The sequence below is a fragment of the Lagopus muta genome, chromosome 15 (assembly GCF_023343835.1).
Source record: "Lagopus muta isolate bLagMut1 chromosome 15, bLagMut1 primary, whole genome shotgun sequence".
Lineage (NCBI taxonomy): Eukaryota > Metazoa > Chordata > Aves > Galliformes > Phasianidae > Lagopus > Lagopus muta.
The window spans coordinates 3,255,339-3,271,833 of NC_064447.1; the positions used below are offsets into that span (position 1 = coordinate 3,255,339).

The following is a 16,495-nucleotide window of genomic DNA, read 5'->3' on the forward strand; positions in this document are numbered from 1 at the left end:
GGAAAGAACATTGCTAATATCAAACCTCTCACTGCTCCCATCCTGCAATCATGAGCTTCCCCTGGCAGCTCACTGAGGTCCCCTTTCCTAGGGATTTGAGCTCTGCTGTCTCAGGGAATGCCCTGAGGAAAAGGAGCATTTTGAAAGACCGGGCCAATATTGTAAAGTCATCAGAAAGTGGCTGCAGAATCCTTCCCTGTCACATAGCAGTTCTGACCCAGTTTTGCACCTGTGGATGTATTTCATTTGGCAGACTCCTTGTAGATACTTGCCTTCCTATTTCGTGGCTGTGTTCTTCCCACCACAGTTCTGGAGCAGCGCAGTCCCACTGCAGCGAGGTGGGCACCAATGAGGACTCACTGCCATGACTTTGTCTTGGTTCAGTGCAGCACATGAGCCTGGGTGATGCCATGCAGCTCTCAGAAGGGTGCTGCTGGGCGTTTGGCTGCAGCCTGAGATCTGCTAAGTGAAGTAACTTTCATGAGGTTAGATTTGAATAGGAGGGACAAGCGTAGAATATTTATTTCTCTTATTTGAATCAGCTCTGTCTTGCCTTCCCTTCTGTCACAGTGGGTGGCTTAAAGGTCTTTGTGGTGCTTGAGTGACAGGCTGTTTTGGTATGTAGTTGCTTAGTAAGTTCATTAACCTGCAGCTAAATCCAGGCAATGGCTAACTCAAGCTGTTTTTATATTTAAACAAACTGCATCTAATCTTTTCAATGTATTTTGCTGAGCATGTACTTAAATAAGCATGACCCTGCAGCCTTTGTCTTGAATGCTTCCTGTTTGATAATTGCGATGATCTGAGAGATATAATTAAGGGATTCTTAATTTTCCATAATTGGGGTTTGCAGGTACAGTAATTTGGACACAATTTACAATATTAAAAAAACTCACGAATTAAATGAATCTGCTTGGAGGAACATTCCAGTGGTGTGCTTGTTGAAAACTGTAGTAACTTCTCTTTCTGCTCTTCAAGGTTTTCAGATGTCATCCTGGCAACAATTTTGGCTACAAAGTCAGATATGTGTGGCAAAAAATTTGAACTGAAGATTGATAATGTTCGCTTTGTTGGCCACCCTACGTTGCTTCAGCATGCCCTTGGGCAGGTATGGTAAGAGAGCTGCTTGCAGGCATGCTTTTTTTTCCAGTTGTGTATCTTAGTTAGGGGACATAAAATTCAGAATGGATATGTTTTCTTTTGATCCTGTTTCTTCCTGATTTCTGATTCTTCACAGTGCTTGGAGCTGTCTGTATGTATTTCCAGGTAACCACTGAGGAAGCTGTGTCAGTGGTTCCCAGAAAAGCCCATCTGGTTACTTAAGAAAAGCAGTGTGGATAAAGAGAAGTAGTAATAAACAGTCCACCCCAAAATCCATGTTTCTTATGATGCCAGTTGTTGCACGGTAGGGTTTTTGCACCTCCAATTAGCATGGCAGTAAGAAAAAACCAACCAAACAAAACAAAACCCTCACAGATGTTAGAAAGAGGTCTAAAATTTTTTCATGGACAAATTTAGGCTGCTGTTTGTATTGAGACCTTGATCTGTGGCCTGTGTTTTATCCGATTGGAATGAAAGCAATTGCCACCCAGCTTATGGAAAAGGCCCTGCTTAACTCTAGTAAAGAATTTGCGTGGTTCTATATAGAAAATAATCCCTTTCCCATTCTTTCATCCTGACAGACCGTGAAAATGAAGTAGGCCTGGTAATTTCTGAATACAACACTAATCTGTATCACTGAACTGCTTTCATCTCATTTTTCATCAAATTTACAAAACTGTTTGGTTTTTCAGGCAGAGATCTGCTTGCCAATTCTGTCATCCTTTCTATCTATAATTAGAGGTGCAAACAGATTGTTGGCAACTGCTGCTTGATATTTAGAGGATCGGATTGCTGTAGGACTGCTTTCATCCAAGTAAGAAGCTGGCATCAAGCATCAAAAGCTGCTGGTGTTCCACTTCCGAAACTCATTCGTGAGCCTACAGGAAATGTGACTGAATATCACCGAGGCTCAACCCTCAAATGTTTAAGATGCTTTGGAAGACAAAATTCAAGTGCCCCCAAGCTGTGCAAGTACTTCAGAAAGCCTAGTCTGTGCTTAGAACAACAGTGCCCACTTATCCTAGGGCACCAAAAGTGCTGGTGGGAGAAAGCTAGTTGGTCAGGTGTTGGGAACTAAAGCAGGTTTGCAAGGTATTTCGTGTTTTGCCATTCATGGTTCTAGCTCAGACACATACAGCAAATAGCAACAGAGAGACAAGGTGTTACCTTGTGTTATTGTCAAAGAAACTCCCATCTCAGTGTGTATGAGGCTTTGTGAAATGATGGAGGAAAGGACTAAGGAAGGGAGGAGAGAAGAGGGGGATGCTCTGCATCTTTTGCATTGCTGTCTGGGCAATCCCACACAGGCAGCACCCCCCCAAGATGGGACACAGAGGTGTGGATCTGACTGCTGTGGTCAGGATCTGTCACCAACCCCACAGGAGGCGAGAGATGAACCAGGCCCAGGGCCTGGAGCCAGGAGCAAGGGGAGATGGAGCCGGAGGCAGGGCTGGAGGACGGGGCTGCAGTGTACTTGGTGGGGCCATCCAGGAAACAAGCTACCCACAGCACAGCTCCAATCCTTGGACAATCCCTTGGACAGGGATCGAAGGCCCCAGACTGAGCCTTAGCATGGCTCCTGGGCCATAGGCTGAAGTGGGGACCCAAGCGGTGCTGGCCAATGATGCTGAGACCTTTTGGTGCCCTCGGGGCCCTGACAGCAATGGCCTGCTCTCTCACAGTACTAGATTCATTTATTTTGCCAGTGTTGTCCGAAAGGCACAGCTTTCTAAATGTGGTGTGGTGAATCTAAATGAAAGTGAAAAGTCCTATTTGCAGTTGTTCGCCACATGTTACACATTCTCTCTGCTTTGTAGCCACTTTTATCGTAATTGCATGAAATTTCTCTTCATTTTCAGTTTGTCTAAATGAAATTGCATCTGGGTAAATAAACAACATGACAGCGTGCAGGAAACACCTTCTTGTTGCTTCTAGTAGAATCTTTTTCTTGGGCGTGTTCTTATCACCCTAGCAGGCACTTGCTAGTTTCCAGAATGTTCTGAACATGGCAGCCATCTTTGCTGCTTCACTTGGGATAAATCAGGGACCCTTTGGCAATTGGCAACGCTAGATTGTTTCTTTCTTTTCCCATGGTGCAGAAGCAGTGGCTGGAGAAACCTGACAGTCTCTGGTTTGAATTCCTTTGGTGTTCATACCACAGTCAGTTACTGCACAGGACAGCTCAGCAAATTCTTCCTCAGATGAGATTCAGGAACTACAAAAGCACCAGTATTTAATTATAGGTGTCAGACTGCCTTTTATGTAGTGATGTTCTGAATTCTTCAAATTCTTTCACCATTTTCTATTCCATTTTAGTATTTGATTCTTTTTTTCTTGCACAAGAGGTGAGGTGAAAATTAGCTCAATTCCAGCTGATGTTAATTGTGGTGGTTTCTTTGATTTTAAGGAAGAATCAGACCTTGCACATAAATGCTTCTAAGTCTTTATTGAAGTTCACAAGACATCCTAGAACCTGCAGCTTGAGAACAAATGGACACAGCAAGGTGATTTGGAATTGGGGCAGTTCTAGAGCATAGTTGTTCGGGTGAAAGCAGTAGCTTTAATCATGATGCAGTCCAAATGGGGGCTTTGGGGGATTTTTAGAAAGAGAGAAATAGATGTGGATGGGGCTGAGAAATTTTCTGTGCTAACAGTATATGACAGTTGTGCTGAGGAATATTGCTGGGTAGGTCCCTAATGGTACTAAGATGCAATACAGGACACCTCTCAGACTGCTGCACACTCCTATTGTTCTGACCAAAATGCTTTATCAGCTTCTTGGAAAATGTAGAACAACTGTGACACTTCAAAAAATAACATGGTTTTATTTTTTGCAAGTCATTTCTGATGTTCTAATTCAATTTGTCTGTCCTCTCAGCAAACTGTTACTTGACTGATTTAGCCTTTCCCTTCCCTTCCCTTCCCTTCCCTTCCCTTCCCTTCCCTTCCCTTCCCTTCCCTTCCCTTCCCTTCCCTTCCCTTCCCTTCCCTTCCCTTCCCTTCCCTTCCCTTCCCTTCCCTTCCCTTCCCTTCCCTTCCCTTCCCTTCCCTTCCCTTCCCTTCCCTTCCCTTCCCTTCCCTTCCCTTCCCTTCCCTTCCCTTCCCTTCCCTTCCCTTCCCTTCCCTTCCCTTCCCTTCCCTTCCCTTCCCTTCCCTTCCCTTTTCTTTTCTTTTCTTTTCTTTTCTTTTCTTTTCTTTTCTTTTCTTTTCTTTTCTTTTCTTTTCTTTTCTTTTCTTTTCTTTTCTTTTCTTTTCTTTTCTTTTCTTTTCTTTTCTTTTCTTTTCTTTTCTTTTCTTTTCTTTTCTTTTCTTTTCTTTCTCTCTCTCTTATTTCTCCCTTCATTACTGGTTCCAAAGCACTCAAGCCTATGGAATTCTTCTTTTTCAGGTATCCAAAACAGATCCTTCACCAAAGAGGGAGATGCCCACTATGATCCTCTTCAATGTCGTGTTTGCCCTAAGGGTAAGGACTGCCCCTTGTCACTGGGGAGTGGGATGCACCTCAGCTGTGTAACAGAGTGCAGCAGGCTCATGTTCCACTGGTCTCTTTTGAAATATTTGGTGTCTGATTTCACTTGAAGATTTTCACTTCAAACAACAAAAATAAACAGTATAGAACATCACACTGAGAAGTGGGAAACTTTTTCAGCCTGGTGCTCTATATAGCTCGAGCACAGTTATTCTCTTCAGGACATACTGTAGAGCTGTTTTTTTCTTTGTTTTATTTTCAATAGCCATAGGGTAGAGGCTTGCAAGATATCACTTTGCAAATTATATATGACCTCTGTTGCAGATCTTGCTCGTGTCTTGTCATTTGTGATTTGTGAAATGGTGACCTGCTGTGATTTTTCTAACAGTGCCATTGAATCCTGTCCAAGCTAGCTGTGTGGAAAGGCAGCCTGTGTCTTCCTGTGCTGTGTGCCAGATGCTGTTCTCTGTTTTCCTTCTGCCCAGAATAAGCCCAGATCCATTGTAGTGCACTAGCATTTTGCTGGGCCTTTGTGGCTCCGTGCAACTTTGACCTTGGTGTCCAATTCTGCTCCAGAATCAGAGCAGCAGCACACACAGTGGCACTTGTGGCCAGCCTTGTGAGTGACGGCCTTGCCATGGCTTTGGGTAGCTGAAGCTTGCTCAGTGCAGAGCCATTAGAAATCTGCTCTGTGCACTCTAGAGCCATCACACCTTACTGGAAAGGTTTACTAGCTTGGATTCAGAGCTGGATGGGGGGCAGCTCCATGTGCTATGCGGTGCTCTGGGTTCTGGGAAGGTGTATCGCTTGGGCTGGGAGTTATGTGGGCTGGATCAGAAGGAATGGGTTTGAATCCTTGAACCTGTTTTGCCAGTTGGTTTTTTTTTCCATTATGTGGAGCATTCTAATTCAGTGCCCCCCTGAATAGCAGACAACTGAGTCTATGGAAATAATAAATTAGGCACTTGACTTTGTCCAACGATGTAAATTATGTAGTTGCATCCTGTCCCCCCCCCCCCCCCCACTTTTTCCCTCTTTCTTCTCATAGTGCTTTGAGTGAGGCCACGTTCCTGCTGTAGTGGTCTTGCAGTTTCACCTAAAACTGGTCTGTGGATGAAGGTGCTCTTGATTTGATGCCTGAAGAGTTTTCTTGGCAGTCCTTGTGTGTTTGGACAAAAGCTGTTCCTTTTTATAACCCTGATGCTTTTCTTGAAATGATATGTCAGAACAACCCTGTTTTGTGCCCATAGTCATGCTGTGTGATGCACTGTGCTGTTGCCTCCAGGCCTCTTTTACAGTTCAGTGGGAGGTGTTTGGAAGCTGCCACTTCTTAGGCATGAGATCTCTGTAAAAGAAGGAAGATGCCAGGGAGCAGCTGGCTGTAGCATTCTGATTGAAGTGAAGGAACATCTGAGGAATAAATGAATTTTAATGCTAAACAAAAAGCTGGAGAAGTTATGTTTTCCTTTTTTCTCCTCAGATCTAATCTATTGATAAGAAGTTAGGATCCGTGTCAAGAGATCCTGACTTGGCTAATTTGATAGCATAAAACTATAGAAATTTCATTATGTTCACGCATTGTTTGATTTCTGAGCTCTGGCTCTTTGCAGCCCACATATTACATTGTGGAGCCATCATATTATTTTTGTGCCTTGTATACATGTGAAAGGAACATTTTTTAAATGAGAGCTGGAATAACTGTCTTTCTAGAGATGGTTGATTTTGGCTTGACCACGACTTTGGATATGGTGTCATGATTTAAAAGCCTCCAATTACCTGGCTGTGAAGTACTTGTAGTACTTTTCTTACCGCTGGCTTTCCAGTGGTGACTAACATATGCATAGCCACAGTCCAAGTGGCTTTTCCTCAGTGAAAGAACAAGGCTTCACAAGTGACAGTTATGCCAGCAAGTGATGCCAGTCTGAATCAAGCAAGAAGTTGTTCCTCAAGTTCTGCTGAGGACCCAGTGTTGTGCCATGGGATATTGTTAGGTTAGGAGGTGCTAAGTTTGTATAGAAGCTGATTTTGTATTTCACACACTGACAGACATTGGCTTCAAAAGTCTTGATCTTCTAGTAAAGCATCCTGCTTTGATTGTAAGTAGGTAACTGGACATGCAGACACTTTTGCACGTTGAGGAAGCAGGAGTGCTGCAAACAATGCTGCTTCACTCACAGCATTGCCAGGGCTTGGTGAGGTGTTTATTTAGAATCTGGTTTAGTGATTCTAGGGAAAACTTGCTTTTTTGTTGGCAGACTGAGGATACTGATGTAGTTTAATGCGGCAGTGAATGGTATTTGCCAAATAAGACACTCATACTTCGTAGAGAACTGTCAAGTTTTTGGAAAGTGCTGTGTGTAAAGCAAGTGGAAATTTGTGCACTGCAAAGTGTGGGTGGAGGTATTCTGAGATAAAGAGGAGAGTCCATCTGCAGCGGGCAGACAGCAGGCAAAGTCCCAGAAGCTATAATCAGCACCCGTCCTGCTGTGTTAAGCTTCAGGGCTACAACGTGTCGTGACTCAGCAACAACAGCAGAATTCACAAGTGTTGACTCATGGTTTGCTAGTTTACGTGCCAAGTTATCACTTGCTAGAACTGTAAATTCCTCTGAATATCTTAACAAACATGAGGCAGCTGTGTGCTGTGCACTCCCTGACTAGAGCCACCAAGTCTCCCCTTGTCAGCTGTCCTTATGTGATAGATTTTTCCAGCACAAAGGGGACTGGCACAAATGTAGTGTTTGTAACGAGCCGTATTCGTGAAACGCTTTGGAATGTAAACCCACATTCATTCTGGTTCGGATCAAAGTGTTGATCATGCGTTGGTGCTTCTAATAAAATTAGCATTTGTCTTGTGAGGAGTAAGAGAGTCACAGTATAAACGGTGTTGAAGGCACTGCTGTCCCTGCGCTCCCAGTGACCTGGATGTCATGATGTTTAGGACAAGGGGGGAGGGTTTTAAACTATGGGAGATTTAGATTGGATGTCAGGGGGAAACTGTTCACCAAGAGAGTGGTGAAGTGCTGGAACAGGCTGCCCAGAGGGGCCCTGGAGATAGCCCTGGAGGTGTTCAGGCCAGGTTGAGTGGGGCCCTGGGCATCCTGTTCTAGCACATGGTTTAGAGGTTAGCAGACCTGCCTGTGGCGCAGGGATTGAAACTTGATCATCCTTGAGGTCCCTTTCCAACCCATTCTGTGATTCTATGTTCCTCCTTTTCAAACAACTTGATATTTTCTTCCCAGATGTGTACAATTGAGTTCTTTGCTTTCTCTGATAGCAAAAGGCCTAGAAACAACTGGAAAAAATAAAACAGCTTTGAGTCACATACTCCAAGCGCTGCGTTAATTTCTTGTGTAAGGAAAAGCTTAGAAATCCCTCATCCTGCTCTTCCTTACCTGTGGATATCTCTGACAGCTTTTTTGCTCTCGGAGAAAATTCCTTTTTTCCACCTGTTGCCAAAGGCTGACTGTGGTATCTGCTGAAGATGATTACTTTGATTGCTTCTGATTACTTACCCATCACTTTAGTTCCATAAATGTGATTGTGGCTGACTGACCGACCAGTTTCTGTGTTGCCTGCAGGCCAATGCAGATCCATCAGTGATAAACTGCCTACACAACCTTTCCCGCCGGATCGCCATCGTCCTGCAGCACGAGGAGCGCCGCTGCCAATACCTGACCAGGGAGGCCAAACTCATCTTAGCTATTCAGGATGAAGTGTCTGCCATGTCAGAAAGTGAGTACTGAGCTTAGATTGGACAGGAATATGTTTGTCAGGAGTACTATCTCAGAAAAGTGCTGATGGAGCCTTTTGTGGCTGGGATCAGGACGTGCTCGTTCTGGTGCTCCTTAGCATTCTGACAGCTTTTGATTGCATTTTGCCTCATCCAAGATCACAATTCCTGTGCAGAGATGTCAGCTTTAAAAGTGAAGTAGTTTGGCTGCTTTCTCTGCTATCTGAGTTCAGAGCAATCACTGGAGAGTGTGCACTGAATGTTTGAATTTGCCTGTCAGACTGAGATGGAAGAACTCGTGTGGTGCAGCTTCATTCAACCTAGAGCAAGCCTGGCACGTGCTAATGCTGCGTCCCAAGTCACCAGACATCTTGTGTAGAAATTTTACCTGTTTACACGGCCAACAGATTGTATTACAGCATTTTTATTGACCATGCTTTATAGCAATTAACTAAAATAATAAGCACAGTCAGGGTGAACTGACTGCCCCGTCTGATGCACCGTCTTGCTGCAAGTGTTGAAAACTAGAGCTAGTATGTATAAAACCAAAACCATTTAATATCATTGCTTGTCAAGTTCACAAATATGTGTGTTTAACTGAGTTGAGCATCAGAAGAAGCTGACATTAATTCACTTTATTATCTTGACACTTAACTTGGATTATCATAAAAGCTTTGAAATAGAAGTGTAAATTAAGAAGGTAGGGATTCTGTGCCTATGGTGCTGGTTTGTGCCTAGAGGGGGAAGGGGAAATTCTCTCTACTTTGAAGTTAGTTATTTGCTTTCTTGTTTTGAAATGTTCCATAGCTACAGAAGGGCCACAGTCACCTTTTCATCACATCCTGCCCAAGTGCAAACTGGCCAGAGATCTCAAAGAGACTTATGACAGGTAAGTAGCGTTTTCTTCGTAGCTTGTAGCACACTGCTTCTCACTGAAACCTCCTGGCCCTGTTCCTTGGGCAGTTATCCATCTCCTCATGTTGCTGATTCACTGAAATCTGTTTTCAGACCAGGTAGAATGGTGTGAAGGCTTGCTGTCAGGTGAAATGGTTGCAGAATTGCTCTCCTAATCATCACCATGGTGTCTCTTTGGGTATTTTATGTTTCTTAACAGTTGGTGGTCTGTTGCAGCTTTAAGAATTATTTTCCTCTTCAGAATAGAGGCATGTAATGACAAACAAATTGTAGAATTGGAAAGTGTCAAATTATGAATATCTTATCTCTGTAGAAGTGCTCAAAACCAACAGGTAAGGGAAAAACGCTGCATCAAGCACTGATGGCAGTGCCAGATACTGCCTTGCCTGCATTTGTCTACACTGTGCATGTCTAGACATAGAATTTGGATTAGACTGTGAGACTTTCAGCAGAATGGAAAGTACAACATGCTGCTTCTTGACTGGATTAAAGGCTCTGGCGAGGATTTCAAAGAAGTGTGGATGAAAGGTTGGATTTCAGCAGGAGCTGGGCACCTAGCTCCTCCAGCGTCCTCCTCCAGCAGCATGTCAGTGCTGACTCCTCATGCTGAGCAGACAGTTTCATTCAGGAAATGCACCTGGGGAAATAAGGACAGAGAACAGAAGGGTTTGGTGGGCAGAGAGATGTGCCCCTTGATGTGGGTGTTTGTCTGGGCTGAGGCAAACTGCTGTTGAGTTCCTTCTTTGACTTGAGAGCACTGATCTCAGAGCAACTCTTCCCTGGGATGCAGTTTCCCTTATACAGAGGGAAGACACTGAGAACCTAAATAATTAAATGATAATAAAGCTTTTAGTAAGATGTTTTTACACTGTGTTCAAGAACTCTGACTTTCAGCATGTTTGTTTATTTTTCAGTGCAACTCTCCCAACATCTGTACTAAATGTTAGCATAGGGCACTCTTTGTGTAGCCTGTTGTTCTTACCTGACATTTTTCACCTACTTCTTACTTTGTTCTTTTCCTCTCAGGCTGTGTGCTGGTGACTAGGCAATTCCTTATCTCGTTTCCAAACATTTTAGTGACACAGTGACATCTTGTGGCACGTAGCTGTGACTGTAGGAGCACACAGGCCCAATCTCGTGGGGTGTATTACTGCTGCCCTTCCACAAAACGAGGAGCAGGGCAAAGCACGCATTGGTGCTGGCTCCCAGAGGTAATATAAAGCAATCTCTCTAATGTAGGCAGTGTGGGAGGGAGAGAGAGGATGTGCAGCATATTTTGACTCTGCTTTGCACAGCATTGTCATGAGCAAACCTAAGAAATAAGCTGTTAGTAAAAGTAAAAAAATGACTTTGCATTTGAGTGCAAAGCTCTGTTTAAGAGCAGTCAGCAGTGTTGCTGGATGGTGTTCTTGGAATTCCAGACAAAGGGCCACTTGAATTACCCCAGTTGCTCCAGAAATGCTGCCTAGCCCTTGCTTTCCTGTAGATGGTGCTGAGGTAATTCAGGCAAGATCCAACACATCTCTTAGTAAGGTGGTTTATGCAGAACCACAAGTGTGTGAATCTTTTTGTAACTCAGCATGTCCTTTGCATTTGGAATGAAACACCCATAGTTTGTAAGGCAGCAAGCAATTCCAGGTCATCTGGACTGTAGCACTACTGCTGTAGGAACCGAGTGTTATTAAAGTGGGAATTTAGAGGTAGTCAGCATGACTTCCTGGGACCTTTTGACTCTTAAGGGCTAAAACCAGAATGTTTCTCTTCAGTCAGTTCAGAAAACTGATTTGGGGATCTTTTTTCATTTTCCTCCTCCCACACTCCAGCACTGTAATAGAGCAAGGAGCAATGGCTCCAGACCAACAGTTGCCATTGCTAGCACCTCCAGTGACCTCTTGTATAGTGTGAGCCTCTTTCAGGCCAGTGTTCATTTTAAGGAATAAAGACTGCTTTCACTAAGTTTATCTACAGGTGCAGATAATTTAGTTGGTTAGCTGATGATAGCTAACTGCTCATCTGGTTTTAGCAAATTTCTACTAGCTTTATATCAGAAAAAAAGTGAAAAGGGAGGATTGGCTTTTTTTGTTTTATTTCTTTGCTCTTAATACACAAAGTGCCTTCATACATTTTTAGCTAGTGGGATTAGAACTGCTCAGTGGATCTAGTCCATCCTACCTTGAGAAGGGGAATAATAAATTATGATATGGGGATGTGTATGGATGTATGTAAGATATGAATGAGCTGCAGTTAGTTGATCAAAGGACAGTGAGTGCATCCTTTACACCAAAGTGTAAAACCATTTCAGAGCTCCAAACAGTCACAACTTCTAGCAAAAACAAACTCAGATGTGAGTTCACTGCAACTAGCAGAAGTGTTATTAAATTCTGATGTAAATGGGATAAACATAAAGTACTCTGTGTGTCTGTAGGAATTCATAAATGTGAGGTGAAATATTCTGTTGGTAGTTGTGCAGAGAAGGCTGGAATCATGCAGAATACTGGGAAACTTTGGATTCCCACTTTGGGGCGGTGGCTTCTGGGCAGAGCATAAGAATAGGGCAAAGGAGCATCCAATATTTCCCAGCTTCCTGCAGCTGGCAGCTCTGGAGGTGCTTTCTGTATATTCCAGAGCCTTCAGCTGATCTCACTTCCCGAATTCAGTCCTCTCTCCTGCGAGCCAAAGTAAATATTTAATGACCGCAGCATCCTCTGATAAGGGGCTCCATGGCTGCTCTGGTTCTTTCTGTTTCTTTCTGAACTTTGCTCCTCCTGCTCTCATTAGCCATCTCCCAGGGCTCGCTGTTACTGCTGAATGCTGGTAAACTGCTGGATAAAACAGCAGATGAAGTTCAGGAGGGACAGATGTACAGTAATGCACGTGAGGCAAACAGCCTTCAGGTATTTATGGCACTGCTGGGATCCCCTGAGGCTCCTCCAGCAGAGCAGCCCCAGCTCTCAGGACTCAACCCCAGTCTGCTTGCTGTGACTGTATTTTGTGCTTCACAAATCCTTGCATATACTGTGGTGTAACTGCTTGCCTGTGACTGGCCGGGTGCAGTCCCATCCGTTGTTGCTGGGGGTCACTGCTTATTCTCAGCCAGATTATTAGAGTTAAATTGTTTTCCACTCAAGGGGGGAGGAGTGGAGGAGAAACCATTATAGAAAGCTATAATGAGGGCTTGGGATTGAATGCAAATGTGGAAAAATGAAATTAAATTCGAGATCAGAACTCAAAATCTGTTTTTCTCCTTGTCTTTAATTTTAAACTATTGTTGTATAATGCACTGCAGACAAAATTATGCTGTGGAGAGGGTAATTATATAATTAAAGCTTCTGAAATCGTGCACATGGGCCAGAGGATGAAAGGAGCGAACTGCACTTTTTTCTGTTTTCTGAACATTCAACTTCTCTGTGAAAATATCCCTGCAAGTGCTTCATGCTGTCGCTGTTTGGTCGCCCACTTTAACAGCCCTGTTTGCTTTCATGTCCTCTCTTAATCACTCATGGATTTTTTGTCACATTTTCTCTTGCTAGTGTTTGGTGTGAATGGGTGAATTCTGCTTCAGGTTGCCCTTTCTGTGCATGTATTTAAGATAATCCATCTTTCCCTGTCAGCTATGTACATCTGGTGGGATAAGCAGCGCTAATGGACTTGCTGCATTTAATGCAAGAGAAAGGGAAGTGTTTGCCCAAGCTTTGCCTCAGGGCCCGGAGCTCTGAGCAGGTGGGAGATGGCAGCACCAGGAGAGCAGGCTCATCTCTTCAGTGCGTTCTTAAGAAGAGGAAGACATGTGCAGGGCTTATTCTTTTTGCACCTTGACAAATAAATACCTCTCAGCGTTCAGTGCAGGATTTGAGAACAAAACCATGGCCACTGCTTTGCAGAGCATTGTCTACAGTGAGGTTTTACCTCATGAAAGGGCAGGATGGGATCACATTGGTGCTCTCACACTGGTGTGCTTTGGTGGCCAGTTCTGCTAGCAGCATGAGCTGCTGATGCTTTTGTTTCAAAGCTGAACTTCCATCTCTCTTTGAGCTCAATCTACAACCAGATGAGGTTAAAAAGGAGCGTGTTAGTTTGTGTCTGGAAGCTGAGCAGTAGGTAGAAGTGTTTAAGCCACCTCATAGGGAGTGTCCAGGACATGTATTCACACTGCCTGTTCCTGGAGTGTTTTGTGCAGAGAGGAAATTCTCATGTTTTCTTGACACAGAAGTCCTATTGCTAATCTCAACACAATTTTGCTTCAAATTTAGTCGGGAATTTTCAGAGTGCAAACTTCAAAATATTGTCTTGTTTAGAGAAAAAACAAACATCTTTTACAACAAACTCTAAAACCAGAGGACGTTTGGAAGGAGCCAGATGTTCCTTTCTGTCTGAGAACACGGCCTGTTAAGTTCTACATGTATGACAGACCTACATGCACACTCCTTGTGACTGACCCCAGGCTGTGTGTCCTTAGGGGCTGGTGCTGGGCTGGCTAGCCTTGCTTCTCAGGATGAGGTGTGAGTTCATGCAGTTTTCCCTGAGCTCTGATACACATCTTGGAGGACAGCAGCCTGGAGGCACGCTGAGAAATTCAGCTCTCCAGCACAAAGTTGGCTGTTGTTTAGGATTGATTTGCAAGTTCGTGTTTGTTCCTCACTCCCCACAGAAGGAATGATGCTCAGCTTTGCCTCCTCTCCCCTGCTCAGTGCTCTACCAAAGCTGACCCCAGGCATGTTCTCATGTTGGCAGGCTGGGAGCATTATAAAGATGTGTAAGATGTTGCTAGCTTAGTGACTTGTTCTCTTCCCCACCTGTGCTCATTTTCCAATAGCTGTAGGTACCTATCTGGGTGTGCTTCATTTCTTGCTTAGATTCAGAGACTCCTGTTTCCATTCCTCTGAAATGCTTCTGACTCAATTCCATTCATCACTGAAGTATCTGAAAGTGTCACAACCCAAAGTGAGCCCTGTTTGTGTGTGTTCTAGTGTAAGGGTCTCACATAGACCTTCAAGAAACTGTTCTCCCATGAGATACTGCTGCAGTGTTAACAGCAGGGGCAGCTGCAGATCAGTGGGAAGAAGGTTGCCCCAAAGCCTCGTAGGGCGCAGTGCTCTGCGAGTACAAGGCAGGGGAGGCCTCACAGCTAGAAGCCAGCTTGGCCTCAGCCAGCCTGGGGGTGGACACTCACTCCTTTCTTGTCCTGATGTGACTCATGTGCAGAAGGGAATCTGGACCACTATTTTCATTTGCAATACACTATAAATGCTGTATGTGGTTTTTTCTTCCTATTGTAGCCTCTGTACAACAGGAGTGGTCCGGTTACATATCAACAACTGGCTGGAAGTGAGCTTCTGCCTGCCTCATAAAATCCATTATGTTGCAACAAATTTTATTCCCCCTGAGGCGATTGAGAGAAGCCTGAAATCTATCAGGTAAGAGCAAGTCCTTCAGTCTGTCCATTTCAATCTGTTGACTCAGGACTAATCTTACCTGTATAGGAGAGAGAGCCTGGGCCCCTTGATATCTAATTTTTTGCTCTCTGTGTTTACAGCTTTGTATCTGCAAAAGTAACCAGCTCCTGCTTTTTTTTCTCTTCTATTTCATTCTATATTTCAGTAAGTTCAGCCTGCATTAAATCCAGTTATATGGCTCTCTCTCCCCTCTTAATGGGGAACATCTTATCTTGTAAAATAAAAATAGGCTTACTCTAAATCTGCTTACAGCAGAAGGACGTTAAGAGGTTCATTTTGCCAGTAGATTGACGGGGTATCCCAATCTGGGAATAACTACACCTTCAGGAAAAGTTGCAGTTTACTCTACAAATGTATTCCCTTCTTTTTCTGCAGGCCTTACCATGCCTTATTGCTTCTAAATGATGAGAAGTCATTGCTTAATGAGCTCCCCTTGGACTGCTCTCCTGCCCTGGTGAGAGTAATTAAAACTACCTCTGCTGTGAAGAATTTGCAGCAGCTGGCTCAGGATGCTGACTTGGCATTGCTGCAGGTATGGGGAACTGTAAGCAGTAGTTGAGATTCTTTTAATTCATGAGACGTTTTCTTTCTGGTGCCAGTGTGTTTCTGTGGTATATGAGATGCCAGTTTTTATCCGTGTGAACAGAACTCTTGAGCCTTACAGTGTGGGGCAGACCGGAGAGACAAAGATCAGTGGTGCAGTAACTGTGCGTCCACGTCTGAATCACTAATGGCTGTGGGGTGGTGGGGCAGCCTGGAGGTCCCTAACCCACACCATGGCTCAGAGCAAGTCTGTGAAAGCAGGCTGCTCGGGAGTATGTCTGAATTCTGAATAGTGCCAGTGATGGAGATCCCACACCCCCTCTGGGCCCTGGTCCAGCATTTCACCAGCTTTTGAGTGAAAAACTTTTCTTCATTTCCAATGGGAATTTCCTGTGTTCCACCTTGTGACTGATACTTCTTGTCCAGTCTTTGTGCTCCACTGATAAGAACATCTCTGCCTTTTCTGTGCCTTCCCATTAGGTAGCTAAGAGCAAAACAAACCTGGAACAAATAGCACTGCTGACTTATTCCACAGTGGTCTGTCATGGCTCTAACATGCTGTTGTTGTCTGTGTGCAAATGAAGGCATCCAAAGTGCTTACAGTTGCCGTGGCCAAATAGGTGGCTGGACCTGCTTGGCCAAAGTGCATCTCTGCAGTTCTCTGCCCAAGGGCAGAAGATAGCCAAGGTGCAGCTTCTTACCTGCTGGCTGCCTTAAGCATGTGCAAGGTCACTTGGCCACTTAGCACTGGAGCAGCACAGTTATGTGGCCCTTTGCTTGTCAGGCCTGGTGCTTGTGCTGGGACTGCAGTGGGGAGAGCTATTCAGCCTTGCTAAGGACAGGTTCAGACCCAGGGATGTGTCTTGTGCTCAGTGTGACAAAGGAGAGCATGGCTTGTCATCTCAGGTGTTCTGGGTCACGAGTCCAGGCCCTCTCTTGTCCTGTTTTGTAATAAGATGTGCAGGTTTACTTAGGGTGGTTGTGGTTTTACTTGGCATTCTACAGCTGTGGGATGAACTTTGGAAATTCCCTGCTCATCTGCGGTTCTGTTCTCCACAAAAAAGCAAAGTTAAATACATCTAATGATACGGGCTGGATTTTATGTCTCCTAGATGCCACTTATGTGGCTCTTCCAGAGCCTGTAACAACCACTGACCTTTTAAAGCGTATTAAAATGCGTTGTGTAACTCATTACTGAAATATCTCCAAGCATTTAAAAGACCGTTTTGTTTCCTTTATGTTTGTGTCATGGTGGAGGCCAATTCACTTTATTTTTCATGCA

General features: G+C 44.3%; 1 protein-coding gene across 4 annotated transcripts in view; it reads left to right on the forward strand.

Moving 5' to 3' along the window:
• NPRL3 (NPR3 like, GATOR1 complex subunit) overlaps positions 1–16,495 on the forward strand; it is a 39,335-nt gene that overhangs the window by 8,137 nt on the left and 14,703 nt on the right. For all 4 annotated transcript variants that reach the window (XR_007379974.1, XM_048961448.1, XM_048961449.1 and 1 more), the window contains 6 exons: positions 979–1,108; positions 4,490–4,564; positions 8,151–8,304; positions 9,110–9,191; positions 14,494–14,631; positions 15,046–15,202. Coding sequence is in view for 3 of the 4 variants with exons in the window: in XM_048961448.1 (XP_048817405.1) it covers positions 979–1,108; positions 4,490–4,564; positions 8,151–8,304; positions 9,110–9,191; positions 14,494–14,631; positions 15,046–15,202 (736 nt within the window). In the remaining variant the exon portion in view is untranslated. The remainder of the gene's footprint in view (positions 1–978; positions 1,109–4,489; positions 4,565–8,150; positions 8,305–9,109; positions 9,192–14,493; positions 14,632–15,045; positions 15,203–16,495) is intronic.